We start from the raw sequence: 22,262 nt of genomic DNA, 5'->3' as shown, positions 1-22,262 counted from the left end.
ACATTGTATATGCATCGTGTGCTCGGGCGAGCGGAGCATCTTTTTTGTGGCTCTTGACAACAGGTGTGAGCGCGCGCGACCGAGTATCTTCTCCGATCCTTTCAGCGAATTTTCGTTGATGAAAGTGCGCGAGTTTCGAATTCAGTCGTTTCACATCGAGCAAAAGAGTGAATTTCTTTTTCGAGGGATCCGAACGTTCTTGTTGTTCGCTTCTTATGTCACTCGAGCCTCGAACCTCCGCCACCTCGGTATATAATAACGGTGTATACATCGAACGTAATCGAAACCCAAGTTTCACCCTCGCTCGGCTCAACGAGTCACGCACGCATCAGCCCTTGCAGCAATAGCACGACAAAGGGTTTTTTTTTTCTTCTATAAAAATTGCCCGATACGTCGTCGTCGTCGTCGTCGTCGTCGTCGTCGTCGTCGTGTGGCTGACAAAGAGTTTAAGAGCGAGAGAAGCTCGTCGTCGTCGTCGTCGCAACCCTTCCAGCTCGTTGGGGAACAAAAAAAAAAACTTCCGAGGCGCATGGCTTAATCAAAGAAATCGTACACGAGAGAGCCCTTTTTTGTTGCAAGACTCGTCGCTGCTGCTCAGGGTCAGGGCTACGTAGCCTAGCTCTGTCTCTCTCTCTCTCTGGCTCTGGACACACGCACTCGTGAGAGTCTATACGGCTCGAGGGGGGTCTGGTGCGCGGCGCGCATCGATCGCTTCTTCGAGAGCTTTCGCGCGCTTGATCCCGTGCTGCTGCACTCTTGTATTATTGTATACGTATAGTCGGTGGTCCCCCTCCACTCACGCGCGTCGTGTGCGTCATGTGCGTTTGACAGTTGGCTGTTGCTGCTGCTTTTATACCCCGAGAATCTTCAGTCCTCCGTCGACTCGAGAATTTTTCATTTTCCTCTCGCTGAAAAAAAAAAAAAAAATAAAATAAAAGAAAACGATGACGAAAGCACGATGCTCTGTTGGCGGCGAGTGAAGCCGATCGAAGCCAATAGCGAATTACCGATTGGATTCTGGTCACGTTTGCGCGTCGAAGCGACTAACGCGAGGGCCTGTCGGCTGCTGGCCATGTTGTTCCAGGAGGACAGCTCGGACTCGGAGTCGGACTCGTCGTCGGATTCGGAGGTGGCGAGAATGGCGAGCGCGACGGCGGCCGCGTCGCTGCCGACTCACGGCGTGCCGAGTCACTCGCAGCCCGGTCACGGCCCGCTCAGCTTCATGGGTTGCATGAGGGAGGCCTCGCCGCCGCCGAGATTCGAGGATACGTCCGCGACGACGACGATTCAGCATCACAATAATCATCATCAGCATCATCATCAACACAATCATCATCATCATCATCGGCCGCCCGTTGGTTTGCCCATCGGCGCTGACTTTGCGCACATATCCGCCGCTGCTGGTCATCATGCTTTCGACTCGATACCCAAAGGTGAGTGATTAAATTTAATAATGCATAGTTATATCTATACTCGTTCTCGTGTTTGTACAAATCGAATGAGTGTGTGCATACACTTGAACTTGATCTTCGATATAAACGGCCACATGCGCGACGAGAGTCGAAAGTATTGCCTATTCGCAGGCGCGCTCCTATTTACCCAGCTTGTTTTCTTTAAAATGAAGCAAAAAAAAATTAAACGTTCCTTATTTTCCTCTCGGACTTTTTATCGTTTACGATTCTGCCGCATTTTCAAGTCCGAATGAAACTCGCTCTCTACTTCATTTACTTTTATAACTATATAAGCCGAGCCTATAAAAACTATTTGGCGAAAAAATGCCGTAATAAAACTAAGCGTCGCGAAACAGTTATAACTCGGCATCGAGCGCGTGCTTTAATAAGATTTCAGTCGCGATGAAAACCGCCAGATTACAATCAATCGCAGGAAAATTTCGTGCTTTATTTTTTGAAATCCATCGCTGCGGGCGAAAATTAATTTCAACGTGTTTTCGTCAATCAATGGACAAAGCGATGAACGAGCCGAAAAGCTGCGATACAGCGCGCGCGATGTCAACTTTTCTCGATATTTATCAAAATCGATCGCAGCGGCGCGCAGGCGCCACTCAGTCAGCTGCTGCTGCTACAGTTCCATTGCTGACCTGGAAAAGTGGAATGGGGTCAGGATCGCTCGTTGTACTTTGGTCCTGTACTGTATATGTACTTCGGCGCGTCGAGCATGTGTATTATGTATGCATACATACATACACACGCAGCTGTTCTCTCTCTCTCTCGATGAGAGATTATCATGATTTTCAAAGGCCGAAACTGGCCTGGCCTGCGAGGCTCGAATCGTGCGGGTATTATACATATTATAGACAGGCCAAGGGTTCGGGATTAGACTCGAGAGATTCAATCACGCTGATAACGATACACCGCATTTCGCGTTGCTTTATAAGGAAATTCCAATGACCCTTTTGAAATTGAACGAGATCGGAATCGAGGGAAAATCTCCATATAAACACGTCGATAGAATTTCTTCCTTGTAGAGCATCTAGCCGGAGATTTAATGCGCCGATAGTCGATCTTTTTATTGAATATATAGGCTAAATAATTTACTTTATCTAACATTTATCCCTCGGCGTGCTGTACTCGACGACGTTCAAATTGTTTCGTTCGTTTCGAAAAATGAAATACAATTTTAGTACCCTTTTTTTTTGCACAAACGCGTCAAATTTACAAACGTTTATTGCGGTTCAGCTCGGTGAATATTCATCCGATATTTGTCTGTTATATTTATGCATTCACATAATGACGCCTATAAAATGTGCGTTTTATATTCAAACGAATGCCGCTTGCCGCCTCTTTATTTTTCCACAACGTACCGAGACTCTCGAATCTAGTTCACCTACTTTTTTTTGCCAGAGCTTTATCGGCTGAAATTGAACCGCGTCCGAAAGAAGAGTAAAAATTCAAATCCGTATAAAAAAGTTCGATAGAAATAATTTCTTCTTCTCGCGCCCGGAGAGAAGAAACTTTGGACTTGTTCAAAAATTCATAATGGCACTTACGAACGATAAGTTCATTTGTACGGATTAGCATGTATAGTTTAGCATCAGTTTTACATCCAATTAATTATACTTTGACGCTCGCGGCGCGCACGAAAAAGTTTCGTATTATTATAACGGACGCGCGTGTGTGCAGTCTCGCGAGATCGCGAAGGTGCTAAATTAGTCATCGGATACACGTTAAATCGCAAAAAGTGTGTAATTAACTTTTAAGATATTACGGGCGCTTGTAAAATCGCGGAATTCTCACAGTAGAGGTTTTTCTTCGACCTCCAGAAGCAGCAGCACCGCAAACTTTGCGCGTGGGAGCATGAAATACAAGAGCTGTAGTGGTAGTACAAGAGGAAAAAAGAAGAAGCGCGAATCAGTCCACCGACGAGCGGATGATAATTTCACCGAAGCTCGAGAGTATAACGTATATAGTCGTCTCCCCCGTGCGCAGCTCCGAGAGTCAGACTGTACACTGGCATTTGTTACGTGTCATGGACTTTTATAAAGCTTCTCGCGCATATCGCTCCGTCGCCGCGACGACGACGACTACTACTACTGCTACTATCATTCGGAATGAGTTCGGTTAAGCCGCCCTTGGCTTTAGCTGAAAGAGAGAGAGAGTAAAAAAAACCGACTTATCCCGCGCGCCTTCGTAGCGGGATCGTTTAATCACTGCTATAGTCGATGTGCATCATCACGATGTTCTCTTTTGGATTTGGGGAACAGAAACACGAATCGGATATGCAGAAGCCATTTATACTTTTCTCGAAACGTCGAAATCATTTTCTTGGATCGTTTACGCGTGAAAATGCGTATTTTCTCGTTGTTGAGCACCGATATATAGGCCATTTCCCTTTTTATCATAATATCATCGCTGCTCGGCGACACGTGAATTACTCGCGCTGCGTCGCGTCGCGAGCCGCCGAAAGCTGCATCATCCGCGGCGAATAATTGCACGACACATTTTCACGCGATCCTCCGTTCACGCGTCGCTGAGCTTGTATTCATATATATAGATACACCTTACTCCGCGGCGAGTCTATGGGAAGGACGTGCTCCGAATCGTCACGGATCGAGGCTCTTCTGACTTTTTTTCTTCTCTCTCTCTCTCTCTCTTCCTGTCTTCTTTTACAGTCTTGAAAATTACGTTTCGTTCGAATAGTATCGAACGGTTTCGTGGACTCTTAAAGAGTTCCGCGCGGCGTTCATTGTTGTAAATAGTTTAGCGAAAATTGTGAAAAATTATTTCGCGCGGCAGAGAGAGAGAGAGAGAGAGAAAAAAAAGTACACAAAGACGAGCGAGCGTTCTCACGAGTGGGTTCTGAATCGCGTACGGGAGAGAAAAGCTCAAAACAAATCACGTCGTACCATAAGTTCGATCGATTGTTTGATACAAATATCGTGTGCTCAGTCGTCGTTAGATTTTCGAGCTTATCACAGCTGACGGTGTGTCCAATCAATACATGTCACATCGAATTATCGTGGTTCAGATACGGTGGTGACTTTCCGAGTTTTATCAAAATATACCCACTTGAGATTTTTACAAATTTGCGTTGCCTTATATGTGCCGATCGCGTGTCCATAAACGAGCGGCGGCGGCGGTGATGCGCGAGCGGCGCTCCGAGACGTACTACCGATTCCACCGAGTGTTATCGAACGATATCGGTATGGTAGATGCACTGCAAGCGTAGTTCTCGCGAGAGTTGGAGAATTTTCAAGCCAGATGCCACCCGAGCGTAGACGTACGTGATGTATTGAATCGGTAACATCTTTTCTTGTTTTTTTTTTTTTTTTTTTTTTTTTTCTAAAGGAAAAAAAAACACCACAACAACGAGAGACACGCGTTAATCGATATGCATAAAACACGCGAATCCGATCGAGTATTATTTCAACTACCGCTCGATCGAGTTACGCGAGAAATTTTTCGACTCGTATGTAAACAGAGAGAGGCTGGCTGTCTCGGCAGCAGCTGGTGATCGATTGTTGATTTCAAAACATTTGTTTTGCGCTCGCGATCTTTCCGTGCCTATATCTTTGCCAATTTCGTGGCCTTTTGTTTTCTCAGAAAAAAACTATTTTTGCCTTCTTTTTTTTTAACGCAAACGCACGAATAATATTGCGATGCATGCTTTATCTGGTTGCAAAAAAAAAAAGATAAGATAGCGACTGAATAATTCAATATTCAATATTGTAAGGCAATTTTTTGTTTAAGAATCAAACAAACGGCATGGGTGATCTACATTGTACTAAGATGTTAATGCTCGAATCTAGAATAGTTTTATCGCGCACGATGTACGGATGATTATTAATGTTTGTCGCATTCGCTTCGAAACGTCGGTCGCGTTAACGACGCGCGAGCGAGCTCGCCGCGGGATCGTTTTTCTCTAACGATTTTTTTCCGGCGTATCGGTCGCTAATTTCTTCCATTTATCATCGAAAATAATAATTGAAAGATATGCACTTTAATTGAACCTCTGATAGAGCCATTTACATCGCGGACTAATATCGGCAATCGTATTATTGTCTCGATAGTGGAAAACGATCGAATTAGATTTGAAATTTCCGACTGCCGGTGCGCGACTTTTTACTCATAAATTTCGCATTAGATAAAAAAAAAAAGGAGCAATCAAATGGAAACTCGACGAGCATCACTCGCGTGTCAGTAATCTTATCGACGTTGAAATCTATTATCATTGTTCGCCTCCGGTATACACAACGACGCTCGCGTTGTTTAGTTTAGTTACAAGTGTCAGTGTTGGTGAATAATACACTCAATACTCGATTATGCTCGAAGCGTTCGATGAGTTGTTCGGTAATATTTTTAAGTAACTTTTTATACGTTTTTTAGCTTGTAAAAATTCGGAGTGAATAAATTTGTGTTGATGCTAGATGGTTTTAGTTTGAATTAAAATTTTTTTTACAAATTCGTTTGTGTTATTTGTAAAATTGAATTTGTGGACAGCGAATGAGTTGTTAGTTGTTCATTTTTCACAAAATAAATGGACCGGTTAACATTCAAGTTTTACTAAAATGTTTAAATTGAAGTTGTTGAATTGAGCATGAATATTGTTCACGACTTATCATTCAATATTTTTAATATTGTTACAGAGAATATTAAATAACAAAAAACACATGATCTTAATTGCATTTACTAGCTTATGTTTTAATATCAATATTACTAAGTAAATTATCTCACAATCGTCGTTTTAATGAAAAAGTGTTATCTTATTATCATTTTTTGTATAAATCGGAAAATTCTTCATTTGCAATTGTTAAAAATATAAAATAAGTAAGCTATTTATAAGTGACGATGAAGTAGATAAGTTTTATGATTTATACGGTCGATGAGAAGTTTTATTTTTCATTCGATGTTCGTTACACCTACTTGAATCTTTCATTGCTTCATCAAGTTTGGAAAATCGCTCTGAGATTAACGTAGACTTCATCAACCCTCTTATCTTTGCACATTCGACTCGTTGAACTGCGAGCACAACTTCCTCCGTATGAGATAAAAGAAAAATCTTTTTGTCTAAAACTCCCCTTCGGTTAATGCAATGGAAAAAATAAATTATGAAAGCTAGAGAGATTCGCTTTAAAGTCTACGTTTCCAATAGACGAGCTAACAAATAAGCTTTTTTTTTCAATGAACTTTTATTTTCACACCTATTTTTACTCTCGCACGTGTACAAAAATCGCTCGATTCGAAACTCGAATGCAAAGGGATGCTTTTACAATTATGAATTTTATCGAGAAAAAAACACTCGCGTAGGATTTTTTTCAAAAGAACTTGCGGCTGCTCGTTAATTTCGATTCACACTTGTTTAAATAAAACTTGTTAAAATTCATAATGAGGGGAGTGTATAAAGAGCCAATTTGAGTTCATTGAAATTTCGAATTAATGGAATGTTTGATACACTCTTTATTGAATTCTTTTCATGAATGATCGTCGCAATTGCATACGGATTTTTTAATTAAAAAAGCTGAAACGTTACTACGACCCTCATTCATCGTCTTTTGTGAGACCCCCCACTGTATCATATCAGACACGTTGATTTTAAAATCTCTAATCTGAAATACCATCCCCCGGCGCTTTTAACCCTTGCCGTATATTAGCCAATTTCTCATTCGTTTCAAGAGAGACTGCTGTTAAGCTTGCAATGAAAATCACAGGCTTTGTTTGCAGGCCAAGCTTTGTAGTGAGAGCGCATATTGCATGTGCGTACTATGTCTATATGCCTTCATTCTTTAAGCTTATTTTTCCTCGGTAAATATTGCAGTGAGCCCTTCAGCTAAGATCCAGTATCGATTAGAGAATTGAATATGCTTCATTTTCTTACAAAAATATTTTTATTTTTTCTGAACTGCAACTTTGCTTTTACATAATGAGATAACATTAGAGGAACTTAATTATAAATAACGATTTTTAAATTAATCTTTCGAACATTGTACATTTAATTGTATACGTTCATTAAGTTGTAATGTCTGAGTGATGCACCGAATCAATATGGACTTTGAGCCTTGATTTAAATCTGAATATCTTTCCACATGTATCACACGTATGTGTGACACCGTTATGCATCGCATCGATGTGGACTTTGAGACTGCTCTTACACTTGAACTTTTTTCCGCATGTGTCACACAAATGGGTGATACCATTATGAATCTGATCGATGTGATTTTTAAGACTGCTCTTATACTTGAAGTTTTTTCCGCATGTATCACACATGTGGGTGATACCATTATGCAACTCATCTATGTGACATTTGAGTTTACCTCTTTGTGTAAACGTTTTTCCGCAAGTGTCACATCTATGAGTGATTTTATTATGTACCGCACTAATGTGGACTTTGAGGTTACTCTTTGTTGAAAATGTGTTGTAACATATATCACATTTTGGTGCAAGTTTATTATGAACTGAAGCGATGTGTGTTTTGAGATAATTATTTTGTGAAAATGTCTTTGCACATACATCGCATGCATATCTGATACGATTGTGCACGTTATTCACGTGGGCCTTAAGATTACTTTTAGTTGTGAATTTTTTCTCGCAAATATCACACGTATATGCGAAATCATTGTGCATCACATCAATGTGGACTTTGAGATAGCTCTTATACTTGAACTTTTGTCCGCACGTGTCACACATATGGGTGATACCATTATGAAACCGATCGATGTGGATTTTAAGATTGCTCTTATATTTGCACTTTTTTCCGCATGTGTCACATGTATGGGTGATACCATTATGCAACTCATCTATGTGAATTTTGAGTTCACCTCTTCGTGTAAACGTTTTTCCGCAAGTGTCACATCTATGACTGATTTTATCATGCACAAATGTGATGTGGTTTCGGAGATTACATTTTGTTGCGAATGTCTTGTGACATATATCGCATTTTAATGCGAGTTTATTATGAACTGAAGCGATGTGTGTTTTGAGATAATTATTTTGTGAAAATGTCTTTGCACATACATCGCATTCATATCTTGTACGATTGTGCACGTTATTCACGTGAGCCTTAAGATTACCTTTAGATGTGAATTTTTTTCTACATACAGTGCACGTATTCGCGACATCTTTGTGCGCCGAATCAATATGGATTTTAAGATTAATTTTATGTGTAAATGTTTTTCCGCATGTTTTACATGTGTGGATGCTTCTGCTAGGCATCGTATCCACCTGTGCTTTGAGTTTATATTGATCGTCGGCCTTTTTTGTATTTCTGTTTTTTTTATCTCGTTCAATGAGTTCACACTCAAGTTTCAAATTTGATTCTTCAGTAACGTCACAAATAATTTCTTTTTTCACTTCCCCAGGGGGTTCTATTTTAATAATGTTTAGAGTTTTATCATCACTATCAATTACATTCCGCAAGTGATTTGGAGAATAATCGTCAATTTTCTTCACTGCTAATAAATCAAAGTTGGGCTTGACGTCTTCACATTCAACAACTATTTCCACTTCGTCATCAAGTTCACTTCCATGATTTTCTTCACATTTTTGAAGCGTATGGTTCTGTTTAAAAATCAAAGCAATGTGAGAATTTTCATAGCAAAAACAACAATTACAACAAATGTAATCAAACTTACCGAATTTTCTGGTGAAAATGATACCAGTTGAAAGTTTCTAAGATCGGGCTTCTCGTCAATCATTTCACTATCATTTTCAACAAGCGACACATGATTAGACTCCTGTTTCACTCTGAAATAACCTCAATAAAATCAATTTTGATGTTGTAATATTTTTACAATTTCATTCTCATGAAGTAAAAATTACCTAATGGCACAATTGAGTAAATCACTGCATTCCATATTTTTCACTTGAAATTTCGATAATAATTAACCTCTCCGTGATGATTTCACATATCAAACTAACCAAACACGAAAATACCGGCGAGGATCAATGTACTCTCTGCTCGCTATATTTTGGAAAACTGTGTCTGTGTGAAGAGCTCCAGCTTATGCTCGATCAGCTCCACGCACAGTCCTTATTGTAGCCTAGCGCTGTGGTATGCACGGCAAATCACCGCGCTAAGTGACACACACTGGCAGAGGTCATGCGCGACGTAAACAACAGAACGAGTATATGCTCTTCGCCAATCTTCTCGTTTATTACATTACAGCTTAAATTTTATGTTACGAAATTTCGAAGTTATTCATGTACACGAAGCAATAATATCTTATTAATAATTTATCAATCGTATTAGAGGAAAATCGAAGTACATCATGATGTGGTAAAAAGACAAAAGAGCTTCTTGCAACAAAGTTACGATGTACTCTCGCAATCAATCACTCGAATAATCCGCTTAATCGGAGAAAAACGTAAAATTGAAGAAAATTGATTCAGCTTTTGCACTCCCCGAGCTGAAACGAACTCGATCGCAGAAAAATAAAAGCCCATTCGCCGGCCTAATGGAGTTTGCTAAGCAGCAGTCTACAAATTACACTCTCCTATGAATCGGATAAACGTCGCTGCGAGAGCAAAAGAAAGGAAAAAGCAGCGGAATCGCTGCGCGCCCCTACACATATATATAGATTCGAGCGGAAAAAACAAAAGCAGAAAGAAGCGACGCACGCGACCCTTTTGCTGCGCTGCTGGCTCACCCAGCTCGATTTCGAGTCCACCACTCGTTTCTTTGTTGCGCTTTCGACCCTTAACGCATGCCTCGGTCCCGAAAGATCCTTCGGCAATTAAAAGTTCCCCCCCGTGCAGTATTTGCCTCGACCGATGGGCAATATAATAGACGAGAGCGGCAAAAACTCGTTACCGAGCTACCGCACCGAAAGTGGATTTTCCATGCGCAGCGCGACGAGAGCTTTTACCGCATTCGATTTGCATAAAAAAAAAAAAAAACATTTTTTACAAATAAAACGAATAACACCAATGAAAATTAATTCAATCGTTTTTCTCTCTTTCTTCTTCCGCAGAGCCAAAGAAACGACGCTTCCACCCGCTGCGGGGATTGCGGCGGATATTTCGCAAGAAGAGCCGTGGCGCCGCGGACGCCGGCGGCAGTGGCAGCGCAGGCAGCAGGCCGAGCTCGAGCAGCGCCGAGCGCGGCGACCCGAGCGCCAACGGCGTCGTCGGCGGCGGCGGCAATGATCATCATCTCATGTCGATGATCGTCCGGGACCGCGAGGAGGTGACGCTGCGCGACCCGTCGGGCAGGGCCAGCGACGAGATTCGCAGCAGGAGCGCCAGCGAGCTGCTCACCGAGTCGTCGTCGTCGTCCTGCTCCGATCGCGATAGGTAAGTGCGACGAAATTGGAATGTTGAAATTCATCGAGTTCGCGTCTTGATTTTTTTTGTCTTTTCCACTCCAGGATGTTCCTGCGTCGTCGCGGTATGGAGGACTCGTTCTCGCAGCTGCTGCAGAAGGGCGGCGCCGTCGTGGGCCAGCTGTCGGTCTCGCACGACAGCGTCTTCCCGGGCGAGGGCTCGGGTCAGCGCGCCAGGCCACTCTCGTCCTCCCTCGAGATGCACGCGAGTCTTGAGGTATTACACACGCATACGCACTTATTAAATAAACAGTTTTATGACTGGAGCCAAATTGTCTATTTATATCGGGCTCTACGCTCGTTTATCGGCGCTGCAATTACAATCGCCTCGATTGTTGTTGTGTGTGTTGTGTACGTTGGCGTGCGCGACGCGCGAGAAAGTTGCGCGCCGATTTATTTGTTGTGTATATACTGTACTAGCAAGCCGGGCTATTATGCACATCGTTGAGCACAACAATGGCTATTTTCGCTGCAGCCAAGTTTATATACTACACACACACACACAGACACACTCTTGCGCATTGTCCGTGTGCAGTGCACAACACACACAGCTTGCCTAATCTAGCATAAATAGAGAAAAAGAGATAAGAAAGTTTTCTCGAATGTGTTTGCCTTCGATCGCGGTAGCGTAAAATTTGCACCACTTTGTTGCTCTCATACACGATATCGTGCAAATACGAGTTGTATTCTAAAAAGCTCTCTTTCTCTCTCTCTCTCTCTCTCTCAACGATGAGAGGAGTCGATTGTGCGTATACGAAATAAAAAGTAAATCAATCGTTGGGATTCTGCGTGGCCTCGGACGCGGGGAGCTATAAAGTTGAATAATAATCGACATTTAATTGCTGCGCATCGCGTCCGAAAATGCGTGTACTCGTTTATCGCGTACACGTGATCCTTATCCGTCGACGAACAAAATGAAACTCAACGAACAGCAGCAGCAGCGGCAGTCGAAGGTGTGCGCGAGCCATAGCTACTACTACGCGCGTTCCGTTCTGATACACTTTGAAAGCTGAAAAGAAGAGTCCGAAGTTGTACATATCGAGGCGCATTAGGATCATCGCGATTTTGTGCTCCTCGTTCAAATGCACCGCCAGCAATTGCAGCAGCAGCAGCAGCAGCTCGCTCTCGATATCGTGCGCCCGTGCGATAGCCATCGATTTTCGCGTTTATGCGCACGCCTCACGCGCGCTTTTCATATATATTGTATTTCGCTCTTGTTTCTATGATCGGTACGAGTGCGAGGATCTTTGTTCGCCTCTTGCTCTTATTTTTAATTTTATTTCGGGCATGGATATGAATGAAAAAGTGCGTGGCGCGAAGCGATCGAGCTTGCGAGAGCTTTTTTCGCGTGGAACGTCTCATATGACGTTTGGCGGGGGCTATGAAAAAGTTCAATGCAGATCGTCGTGTTACGCCTTCGACGCACGCCAATCTTTATAAATTTGTTTAAAGTTTCATCTTGATTATAAATGCTTAAATTCGTCTTGAATTGTAACAAGATTTATCGAAATAAATATAACGTCCTATTTGACTGAGAGCTTGTCGAAACCATCAACAGATGGAGTATTATGAATCCGCAAGTGACGAAAAAATTTCAGATCAGTATAACTAGTCGAGTCAAAACAATTTGGAACATCTTCTGATGTTTGTCTTATAATATTAAACATAACTCATGGCAAAAATACGATTGAGCTTTATTTTGATCGTTGAAATCGTTTGCAGCGGCGTTACGTGAAGGCCAGCAGCGCCTCGCCCGAGTCCAAGGAGCCACAGTCGACTCAACAAAAGCATCGGATATCTTTGAGGGTGCGTTCGCATATTGCCAATATACACAGCTGCCTTCCGCTTGAAATTTGAACATTTTTCTCAATTAATAATTTACCATATGTACTCGCAGGTACTCGAGCAAATCAAAACAGTCATAGAGAATCGGAATCAAGTAGCGGTCGCGGGTTCGACCGCCACAGCGGCAACAACGACGACGTCGGCAACGTCAACGACGACTGCGACCACGACGCCCGATGGCTTCAATTCACTGCACGTAAGTGTTGCTTACGCTTACCCGCTTTAAGAGCTGTATATCGACCTTGCCCAGCCGTCATCGGTCCGATACGATCTCGAGCTGTATTCCGTACCGCATATAGATTGACTTTTGTCTTCGTCTAGGACGATCGCAGGCGTTTGCAATTACTCGCGGAAACGATCGGCAATTATATACGACGAGAGGGAAAATGAATCAATTACACTCGAGGATATATCGCCGTTGCTTACGAATAAAAACACAGTGAAAAACGCTACGAAAAAAAACATACTGATAAAATGCCCCGAAAAAAAACACAGCTCATTGAATGCTGTGAAAAAAAACACACCTCATCGGAGCGCCACGAAAAAAAACACACCTCATTGAATGCCATGAAAAAAAACACAGCACATTGGATACCGTGAAAAAAAACACAGCTCATTGGATGCCGCGAAAAAAAACACAGCTCATTGGATGCCGCGAAAAAAAACACAGCAGAATAAAAACGCAACAAATTTCGATTCGGTGTGTTTTTTTTTCGCGGCATCCAGTGAGCTGTGTTTTTTTTCGCGGCATCCAATGAGCTGTGTTTTTTTTCGCGGCATCCAATGTGCTGTGTTTTTTTTCATGGCATTCTATGAGGTGTGTTTTTTTTCGCAGCGCTCCGATGAGGTGTGTTTTTTTTCGCAGCGCTCCGATGAGGTGTGTTTTTTTTCGCAGCATTCCAAAGAGGTGTGTTTTTTTTTCATGGTATCCAAAGAGGTGTGTTTTTTTTCACGGCGCTTCGATGATGTGTGTTTTTACTCGTAAGCAACAGCGATATATACGCAAAATAGACGATCGAATCGGTATCCATTTCTTTTTCGCGTTGGATGTTCGCGAGAATTCAGGCTCTAATCAAGCCTTTAAATTTCTACTTTTCTTGACATTTTTCCTTCGCCTTCTTCCTTTTTTTTTTGTGAAACCAACGAGAGGGGGATCATTGTTTTTTTCTTCTGGCCACCAAGACTGCACACACGCGCCTTCGATTACTCATTACACTTTCCAATAATACACGCGTACGCACGCACGCGATCGCGTCTGGCTTTTATATTATACATGCACTACTATAATGCGTGCGCGCACAGATCTTTATATCATGTGCATGTGTGTGTATTTACGCGAGTGAATCGCGCGTCTCGTTTAGTATAAATTATGCGCTTAGGCTAGGCTTTTCTTTTTCTTCGCGCGCGCATTTCGTTTTTGTTTTCTCGAGTATAGCTGCGTATCGAAGTGTATAATACCTGCGAATTTCCAGTGCTCAGGCCGTATATCGATTCGAATTCAATGACTATAATAATGTACTCGAGCGCGTGCACACGTGTTTTGTTACGTCTTATCTTTAATTTTCAATATCGATCGATGCTCTCTCTCTCTCTCTCTCTCTCGGGACTTTATTATTATTTCAATTCTCGTTATCAAAAAGTTCATTTAGCTGTATCATCAAGAGACGCTTGTTATAATTTTCGGCCTCCGCGTCGCAGGCCAAGTTTATTTATCCGAGAAGCGTCGATGAGTCGCCGTTTCTCCTCCTCCTATGCATTATTACATTATAAGCAGGTTAACGAGCTCGTTGACGACGATACTCGCGCGGCCTTACTTATACAAAAAAAAAAATCGCCCGAAATGTTCGAAATCCTCGTCTCTCGCGACTATATTAACTAAACTCTCTCATCCTTTCACGCACGCACAAAAAAAGGACACATATTAGTAGTAGTAGTAGTAGTAGTGGAGGCACAGCCGAACGACATCCGGGAAATCGCTAATAAAACACACGGCTCGCGCGCGTCTGCATATAATGCGCAGCAGCAGCATCGAGAGTAGTGTATCTCGCCGCGAGTTTTAATCATCGCGAAATTTGCCGCGAAAACGAGCGCAGCACGCGCGTATCGTTTTTTTCGCTCGCTCGCTCGCTCTTGATCATCGTTGCTCCCTCTCGTTCTTGCTTGCGATATATATTTCGCTCGCTCCGGAGCGCGCGCGCACGCTGCCGCCGCACGTTCGGGATTTCCAAGTGCTATCTTGGCGCGGCTATTATACATATATATATGCGTGCGTATGTATATGTGTATTGCCCGAGCGCAGGAAGGAGCAAAATATAGCATGTATAGAGTTGTGTGTGTGTATCGGCCAGCCAACAGCTGATATAATGCAGTCAGTCAGTCGCGCAGACGCGCTCTACTACGCTGCACGTATACATATTTTCATGAAATTTGTAGCAGCGGCGCGCGTACTCGTTCTTCTTGAGTCGTGTGTTTTCAGTGCAGTTCGTTTACCGAAAATTGACGCGGGTGTGTGTGTTTTGCGTGCGTCGATGTGACCGAAGAAAAGCCCAAAAACCGAAAAAAGGGAAAATGCCGAAGAATCGGCAATCGACGTCGTCGTCGCTCTCGTCGTCGACGAGGCACGAATGTAACGAGTGAAAGTGAAGATTTTTAATAATAATATGTGCTTACTCGCCGTGGCAGTGCCGAGTTGCACTTGATTGTCGCGCGTGTGCGCCGTGTCGCTTCGATACAAAAGTGAAAATATCGTCTTTTACATTATCAAAGATGAAGAGGTTCAAGCAGTTTGTGGTTAAAATGGGGGTGAGGCTCTCTCTTCCTCTTCTTATAATACACTTCTATACGTTTTTTTTTTCGCGAGCCGATCGCGACTAAATAACAATAATAATATAAGCTCCGTGCCACATGTGTCACGTATATAAGAGAGCAATCGATATTTTCGTGCCATGCCGATAAAGTGACGCTTTTTTTTTCTTTTTCGTCAATTGTTCGAAGCTCGATCGGGCACGGGCGTAATCGCGCGCGCTCAACCACTGTCATTGTATCATCATAAAGCGGTCATTATTTCATCGATCGATCGTCGTAGTCGTCGACGCGAGCACACAAATTGGATTTCATTCAGTCGATTTGTTGTTGCGTATAGTCGCGGAGTTTATAACAATGCGCGCGTGCACACGATTCGAGATGGCTAAAGAGTATCGATTTCTCGCGATAAAAAACCAGCAGCTAGGCAGCAGCAGCGATCGTCGGTAGTCATCCTTGCGCTCGGCGAATGGATCATCGTTCTCTGCGTTGTAGTGACGTTATGCGAAAAATTCTTCGTCGCGATTTACATAAACACAGAGTCTCGTCGCGAGCGCAGGTGTGCGTGCGTATAATCTTTTTTTTTTTTTTTTTTTTTTTTTATGAATATGTATAGATATAATAATGCTATACGCTCGTGCGCACGTCGTCGTCGTCGGTTACATAGTCACCGGCTGACTGTATATTATTGTATATATAAGCAACACTTGCTTGTTTCTGCCTCGTACTGCATCAGCGCGTGATCAATTTTGTTCGATTGACCGATCGCAACTGACTAATACCACCGAACTCATCGCGATATACACGTACTCGTGTATTGTATATGATATATCTGAGTTGTTTCTTTTTTTTTATCTGTCTCCGTCTTTCTCTGTTGCAGAATCGCTTCGGCAGTCGAGATAGAGGCGAGCGCACAATCGACAATACACAAGAAAAAGTGAGTAATGCCATCTCTTGATATAATATACATACAATTCGTAAGTCTGTGTAAGTATAATGCACGTGTACGAGCGCGAGCATGAGTGTGAAGTCAGGATATAAGCCGATAGTAGCAAGTACCACTGTTTTTTTTTTCTTCTTTTCGTGTCCAGCAGCGGCGGCGCGAGTTACGCATACTTTCGCACTCGCTGCTGTACGCGCGGTGGTGATTCGACACTGGGTTTCTTTTCCTAACGCTTACACATGCACACGAGCGTGTATATGCATAAATGCTCCGAAGGCTGTGCGCGTATACAATTTAGCTGCTTGTTTTGTTAACCGATTCGGCTGCTGCTGCTGCCGCTGTTGCCTGCCGCTGTCTGCGCGCGATAATAATGCGACGATAGTAGCAACAGCAGCGGCAGCGAGCCGACGTCGTCGTCGTCGACAACAAGCCAGTTAATTCATTTTCGATCGTGCGAAACGTCCCTGCAGCCGATCACGTTTTTTTTTTTTTGCAATAATAATAATAATAATCAAGCGATCCCGAAAGCATAGCGAAGAAATGGAACGAAATCCGCGACCTTGCGCAAAAGATTTTTATTAGCCTATTCGGGAGCGAGCGCGCGCGCGTGCCTCGTTTAGATAAAGAAATACCGAGCGAGCGCGACTCTTTCCGGTGGCACGAAAAAAAAAATGCACGATGATGAATGCGTGTGTAATGCAGTTTGCATATTGTATTCTTTACACTTGAAAAAAAAAAACTTCATATATAAATCAGTGCTACTCTAGGCCATCGACGAATGAGAAAAACGAAAAGGAGCCGTGATTTTTCCACGAATCACGCGTACGCTCGGCTCGAGGTCCCAAGATGCGGGTGAAAATATAGTCCGAAAAATTATTTATGTGGCGCTGCTGCTGCCGAACTGCTCCGTAAGCCGCAGCGTAATATCATACACTTGCAAGTGCAGCGCGCGTAAACGCACGTACATGCGCGACGATCGCGTATACATACAGGAAAAACCTTGAAAATCATTGGAGCGAATAAAAAACGTGCTCTCGCGAAATTGCCGAGTGTGTGCGCGCGCTTGTGTGTGCCATTAGCCGACTCACTGCTGTTGCTGTTGCAGTGTGTGCATGTGTGTGTGTGTGTGTGTGTGTGTGTGTGTTGATTGTCGGGCGTGCGCGTCGCGGGCCGTGTATGGCGCACTATATACACGATGCAGCAGCAGCAGCAGCACATGCGACGACAACCTGTGAGATTTGTGTACAGAACCTGTGCTCGCCCCGTGTGCTCGCGGAGGATATCGCTCCGTACTTTTGGCCTACTGCTGCGTGCAGTTTCGCGGATGTGTGTCATCGATCTCTCTGTGTGTGTGTATGCGTGTATTTTATTGCCCTGCTATTGACCTTTTTTTTTCGTTCGAATTGCGCATTCTAATTTTTCAAAGATAAACACCAGCTCCGAGATCGATGACTAGTCGTACTATACTCGTACATATACTAATTGGTTAAAAAACATCGTTTTCCTTGCCAAGCTATACACCCAGATCAAAACACACACGGTAATAAATCGAAATCTCCCTCGTTCCGCTCGAGAACGTCGCGTATAGAAAACGAATAATAACGAACGCTTTTGATTTCGTATTTCTCCGAATCAAGCTCGAGACGGGGCGAGCGACGTAGTAGTAACCCACAAAAGCTTCCATATAATAAATCGGCATCGCTCGCTCTCCGACACTTTCATTTCGTTCAATAAAATCCGTGCCATTTCGATCTATTTCCAACTTTACATTATGTATATTTTCTATTTATAAGAGAGGTGGACTGGAGCGAAAATTAGCCCGCATTCGTGGCGAAACCAGTCGAGTTTTGGGGTAATTAAAATTTTTTTTTTATTTTCGAGTTATTGCAAAAGTCGATGTTCGTTCGAATTTACGAAGCACTGCATCGCCCGTAGATAGTAAACGGACGTTACCGTCGGAGCCGATAAAGTAGGAATTGACCGTATAATGAGAAAACGTACCAGGCCAGTCAGGATAAAACAGCGAGTATTGAGTTTCTCGAGATTTCTACGTAGATGGCTCTAGTTTCTGTTTACAAGCGTCGAGCTAAACTTCGAGTAATTAGAGTGCAGTTTATTATGCATATTCGTGCGTTGCTGAATGAATACAAAATTTGAGATATTTCACATCGAACGATTGGGTGGTTATACATAAATTAATTAAAACTCAATTTTTACATGCTTTATTTAAATCGGATGCATACATACATACACCACTGAATGACAATAAAAGTGCATACAACACCAAATAACACAAGACGTAAAAAAATGCACGAAACGTATGCCGAAGCGTCGCCATCTCGAGATCCGGCCTCTCAGCGTCGATCTCGCGTTCCTCGGTAGACCTTTGCCGTGCAGCCGCCAAGCAAACGTTGCCCAAATCTTCGTTCTCCATCCGATCGAGGATCATTTCGCAGCACTCGACCGGCAGCCGATACCTGATCAACTGCATGAAAGGCTCCAGCGCCCAGGAGTGATAAAATCCTCGCGACAGCTTCTCGCACAGGTGCGCGGAGCAAGCCTCGCGATACTTCTCGGGCAGCACGCGCAAACCGTACGTTATGCACCCGAACTTGTAGTAGTCGTCGTACTCGAGTCGTTTCGCCGCCTGCTTGGGCGTCAGTCGAATCGAGTCGTGAAGCGACAGACCCCGCTTCATCATCAAGACCTTTGCCGCGTTCGCGAACTCCTCCTCTTCGTGCCAAAGTTCGCCGATATCCGCGGACTTTTTGAACACTTGGTGCTTGGCGAATACCTTCATTAACGTCATGGCGTCGCTTCGGTTTATCTCGTGTCCTTTTGTTTCGAGAAGCTCCACAACGGTCAGAGCGCCGGACACTACTCTCAATTTGAAACGAATATTGTGATAATTTTCGTGGTGAAATAATTCTTCAAAGTCACTCTCGTTGGGAAAAACAAAGTCGGATAGATCAGCAGCACCTCGATTCAAAAGCGTATGGACGACTCTCGGCTTGATAGTTATCACAGCCCAATCCAGCGGTGTGCGGCCCTCGTTGTCCCGGGCATCGATTCGCACGTTTTTTCCGCCGTAATGCAACACCGACGCCGCAGCGTAGTCGCATTCCGTGAATTTTTTACTGATCACGTGCAGGGGTGTCGAGCCCTCCGCGTTGGTCGCCATCGTATCGGCGCCGTGTTCCAGCAGCGACTTGACGATGTCCGTGTTGATGAATATGTCCCTCAGAGCCAAGTGAAGCGGCGCGTCGCTCGTCGCTGGGCAGGCGAAATTCGGATCTGCCCGGCCGAGCTCGAGATACTTTTGCACGACTGCGTCGCAGCCGTACTCGCAGGCTATGTGAAAATGCGTACGGCCGAATTCATCGACGGGGTTCGCATCGAACGTGTTGTATATTTGAAAAAGTTTACCTATGCGATCGGCGTTCGACAGTACCGCCGAAACCTTGCCGCATTCGCCGCGCCTCGACGCTAGGTGTATCGGTGTGGTGCGGGGCACAAGTGGATTGCCGTCCTCGTCGGCTTCGAGCGCGATCTTGTAGCCGCTGAGCGCCACGAAATTGATGAATCGTTTTCCGTAAACGTAATTTCTATCCTTGAACGTGTACTTGGCAGCGTCCAAGAGAAGAATCTCAATTTCTTCGGGACGAAAGATATCCAAGAGATGTGGAAGTTCTTCCTCCCAGTTTCTGATTATGTGGTTAATTTCCCAGAAAAAATCATGTCGATCTTGCTCGATGCTCCAATTGACCTTTTTACGCTTATCCTTCAAAGTTATGATTTTGATAAGAATTTGTAACCACCGACTCATCATCGTTTTGCGCACTCACACACGACACACGATCGCCAACAATTTTAACCAATTTTTAAAGACTACTACACTAGAAGCACATGGTCAAGACTGAGAGATCCCATGTGTAGGCGTGTGAAAACATGTGCGCGACGAAAAAGAGAAAGGCATTTTTCGGAGTAGCAGTAATTAGGTTGAATTTGACTGTCACAGTGCTCTCTGATGCAGCATCCAAATTACCCGTGAAATTCAAATTTATATAAAAACGCCGAAAAACGCCGATTTAAATTTCTATTGAAAAAAATTGATTTTTTTTTTTTTTATTAATTATTATTATTATTTTATTTTATTATTGGTTATTTATTCAATTTTTTTAATTTAATAGCAAACTCTAACTTTAACTCTAACGAGAGCAAAAAAAGTGTCTACAATAAAAATTTATATTTGTATAATTAATTTCAATTTCGCGGGTACTTTGAGCGTTGCTTTTGAGAGCACTGCATTGAATGAGACTATATTGAGTCCGGTCTGCAACTTCATGTATTCGTTTCCGTTATTGTTATTGTTTAGTATTACAAGTTTTTGAAGCTGTTAATAATATATTACAGCCCTGGACTGCGAAAAACAGAACATTTCTTCAATCTTTCTTCTTCAAGACATACGGAATACAGTTTCAAAAGTTGAAATTTGTACCCAATCATTTATAAATATTATTTCTGCCAACTAAGTTGATGCATAATTTATTCTATGCAGTTGAACAAAAGAAAAAAAATGACTTCCAAGTTTTGATACTTTCTGATTTGACAGTGTACATACTTGGCCTAAAAAAACTATAATAATATTCTTATCTACACGTTGAAACGCTTGTACAACATTCATTCTTCTATCGGGCTCGAGCCTTGAATTAAAATAAGATCCCTTCACCAGCGATGAGAGCTGCGACTATACGGTTTAACCCTGACATACGAGAAAAATGGCAATGTGCGTGTGCCTGTCTTATCAACGCTTTACGCTGTAGATGGATCGGAGCTCCGTCCATAACGACGAAATATATTTTTTTTTCTCGCTCCCCGACAATAATGAGAAAATAACTGGATTTGAAAATATGATTTTTACAATAATCTCGTGCCCGATAACGTACAGGCAATATCCACTCGGAACTTTCTCATATTATTATGCAGTATTGTACACGCGTACGTAGAAAAACGCGCAACTCGCGCGCGGGCAATTATCAAATACTTTAAATCCGCGATATTGCGCGCACACTCGCGTTGCTGGAATAATTAAGTCGGCTTATCGAACCAGTCCCTCGATCGAGCCGCAATCTCGCCTTTATCCACGCGAAACGCGATTAGGGAATCGGATTATAATATTTTTGATTCAGGCGAAGCGAGCTGTGTGCTCTGCCCGCGGATAAAAAAAATGCGCGGCGAAATTACGAAGAATAGTTAAATGCGCGCGTGCAAGAGGCAGCAGCTGGTTAGCGATGGAGCAAACGCGAATGATGTTTCGAGAGAGAGAGAGAGAGAGAGAGAGCCGTTATAGGAGCTGTCCATATATACATATATAGCTGCGCAGTGCATGTGTATATGTTCGCGCGCACGCGTTACCTCTTGCTCTTTTAGCACTGCCAGAGTTATATACAGGAGAGGAGTGAAAGGAAAGCTCTACCCGAGCGTTTGTCTGTGTGTGTGTATACACACGTATATTTACTGCACTTATATATACCTCTAGTTTTATGGCCATGTTCATTCGTGTTTTTCCGAGCGCCGTATATACACGTATAGCCAAGAGAGGTTTACTGCATTGCAGCACTTACTTATTTCTTTGTCTTTTGCCAACGATCATCGCGCGTCGCGATCGCGAAAGAAGGACGATGATGTGCTGATTTTTTCGTACATACCGTATACGGTATTAATACGGGAAGAGATATTTAGCCTACGAGGCAGTTTTCCGAGAACATCGTCTCCAATAAACTTCTGCGTTCATTATATGCGCGCCGTGCGCAGCAGCAAAATAAGTAGAACGATCGCATGCATATATACGCGTGTATATCTACTAAATAGGAGGCGCATAGAGCCATTATATACACG

The 22,262-nt window shown here is 43.2% G+C and overlaps 2 protein-coding genes across 3 annotated transcripts in view; one reads left to right on the top strand and one right to left on the bottom strand.

Moving 5' to 3' along the window:
* Nucleotides 1–498: 498 nt before the first annotated feature.
* The window catches only part of LOC106654903 (DEP domain-containing protein DDB_G0279099-like), a 43,071-nt gene continuing 21,307 nt past the window's right edge, over nucleotides 499–22,262 (top strand). Inside the window, exons 1-6 of one of the 2 annotated variants that reach the window (XM_014375033.2) lie at nucleotides 499–1,433; nucleotides 10,424–10,745; nucleotides 10,820–10,991; nucleotides 12,497–12,580; nucleotides 12,672–12,815; nucleotides 16,302–16,358. In XM_014375033.2, coding sequence (XP_014230519.1) covers nucleotides 959–1,433; nucleotides 10,424–10,745; nucleotides 10,820–10,991; nucleotides 12,497–12,580; nucleotides 12,672–12,815; nucleotides 16,302–16,358 — 1,254 coding nt within the window. In that variant the 5' untranslated portion in view covers nucleotides 499–958. Of the gene's footprint in view, nucleotides 1,434–4,384; nucleotides 4,738–10,423; nucleotides 10,746–10,819; nucleotides 10,992–12,496; nucleotides 12,581–12,671; nucleotides 12,816–16,301; nucleotides 16,359–22,262 lie in introns of those variants that run through there. The other variant, XM_014375035.2, reaches the window with a different exon arrangement.
* Nucleotides 7,429–9,397, bottom strand: LOC106654904 (zinc finger protein 658-like). The gene is made up of 3 exons (XM_014375036.1): nucleotides 9,273–9,397; nucleotides 9,086–9,197; nucleotides 7,429–9,011 (listed from the first exon to the last, which is right to left on the bottom strand). The coding sequence occupies exons 1-3, from the start codon at nucleotides 9,305–9,307 to the stop codon at nucleotides 7,464–7,466; spliced, it is 1,695 nt and encodes a 564-aa protein (XP_014230522.1). The 5' UTR covers nucleotides 9,308–9,397; the 3' UTR covers nucleotides 7,429–7,463.

The sequence above is a fragment of the Trichogramma pretiosum genome, unplaced genomic scaffold (genome assembly GCF_000599845.2).
Source record: "Trichogramma pretiosum strain Unisexual culture from Peru unplaced genomic scaffold, Tpre_2.0 scaffold23, whole genome shotgun sequence".
NCBI classification, from domain to species: domain Eukaryota; kingdom Metazoa; phylum Arthropoda; class Insecta; order Hymenoptera; family Trichogrammatidae; genus Trichogramma; species Trichogramma pretiosum.
Note: the sequence above shows the minus strand (reverse complement) of the source record. Positions and strands in the feature narration are given on the sequence as shown.

Bases quoted from the DNA above. Each gene is read 5' to 3' on its own strand.
- LOC106654904 (XM_014375036.1), bottom strand. From the start codon at position 9,307: ATGGAATGCAGTGATTTACTCAATTGTGCCATTAG. The intron at 9,198-9,272 runs GTAATTTTTACT...AGGTTATTTCAG, and splicing joins TTACTCAATTGTGCCATTAG to AGTGAAACAGGAGTCTAATC. The intron at 9,012-9,085 runs GTAAGTTTGATT...ATTTTTAAACAG, and splicing joins CATTTTCACCAGAAAATTCG to AACCATACGCTTCAAAAATG.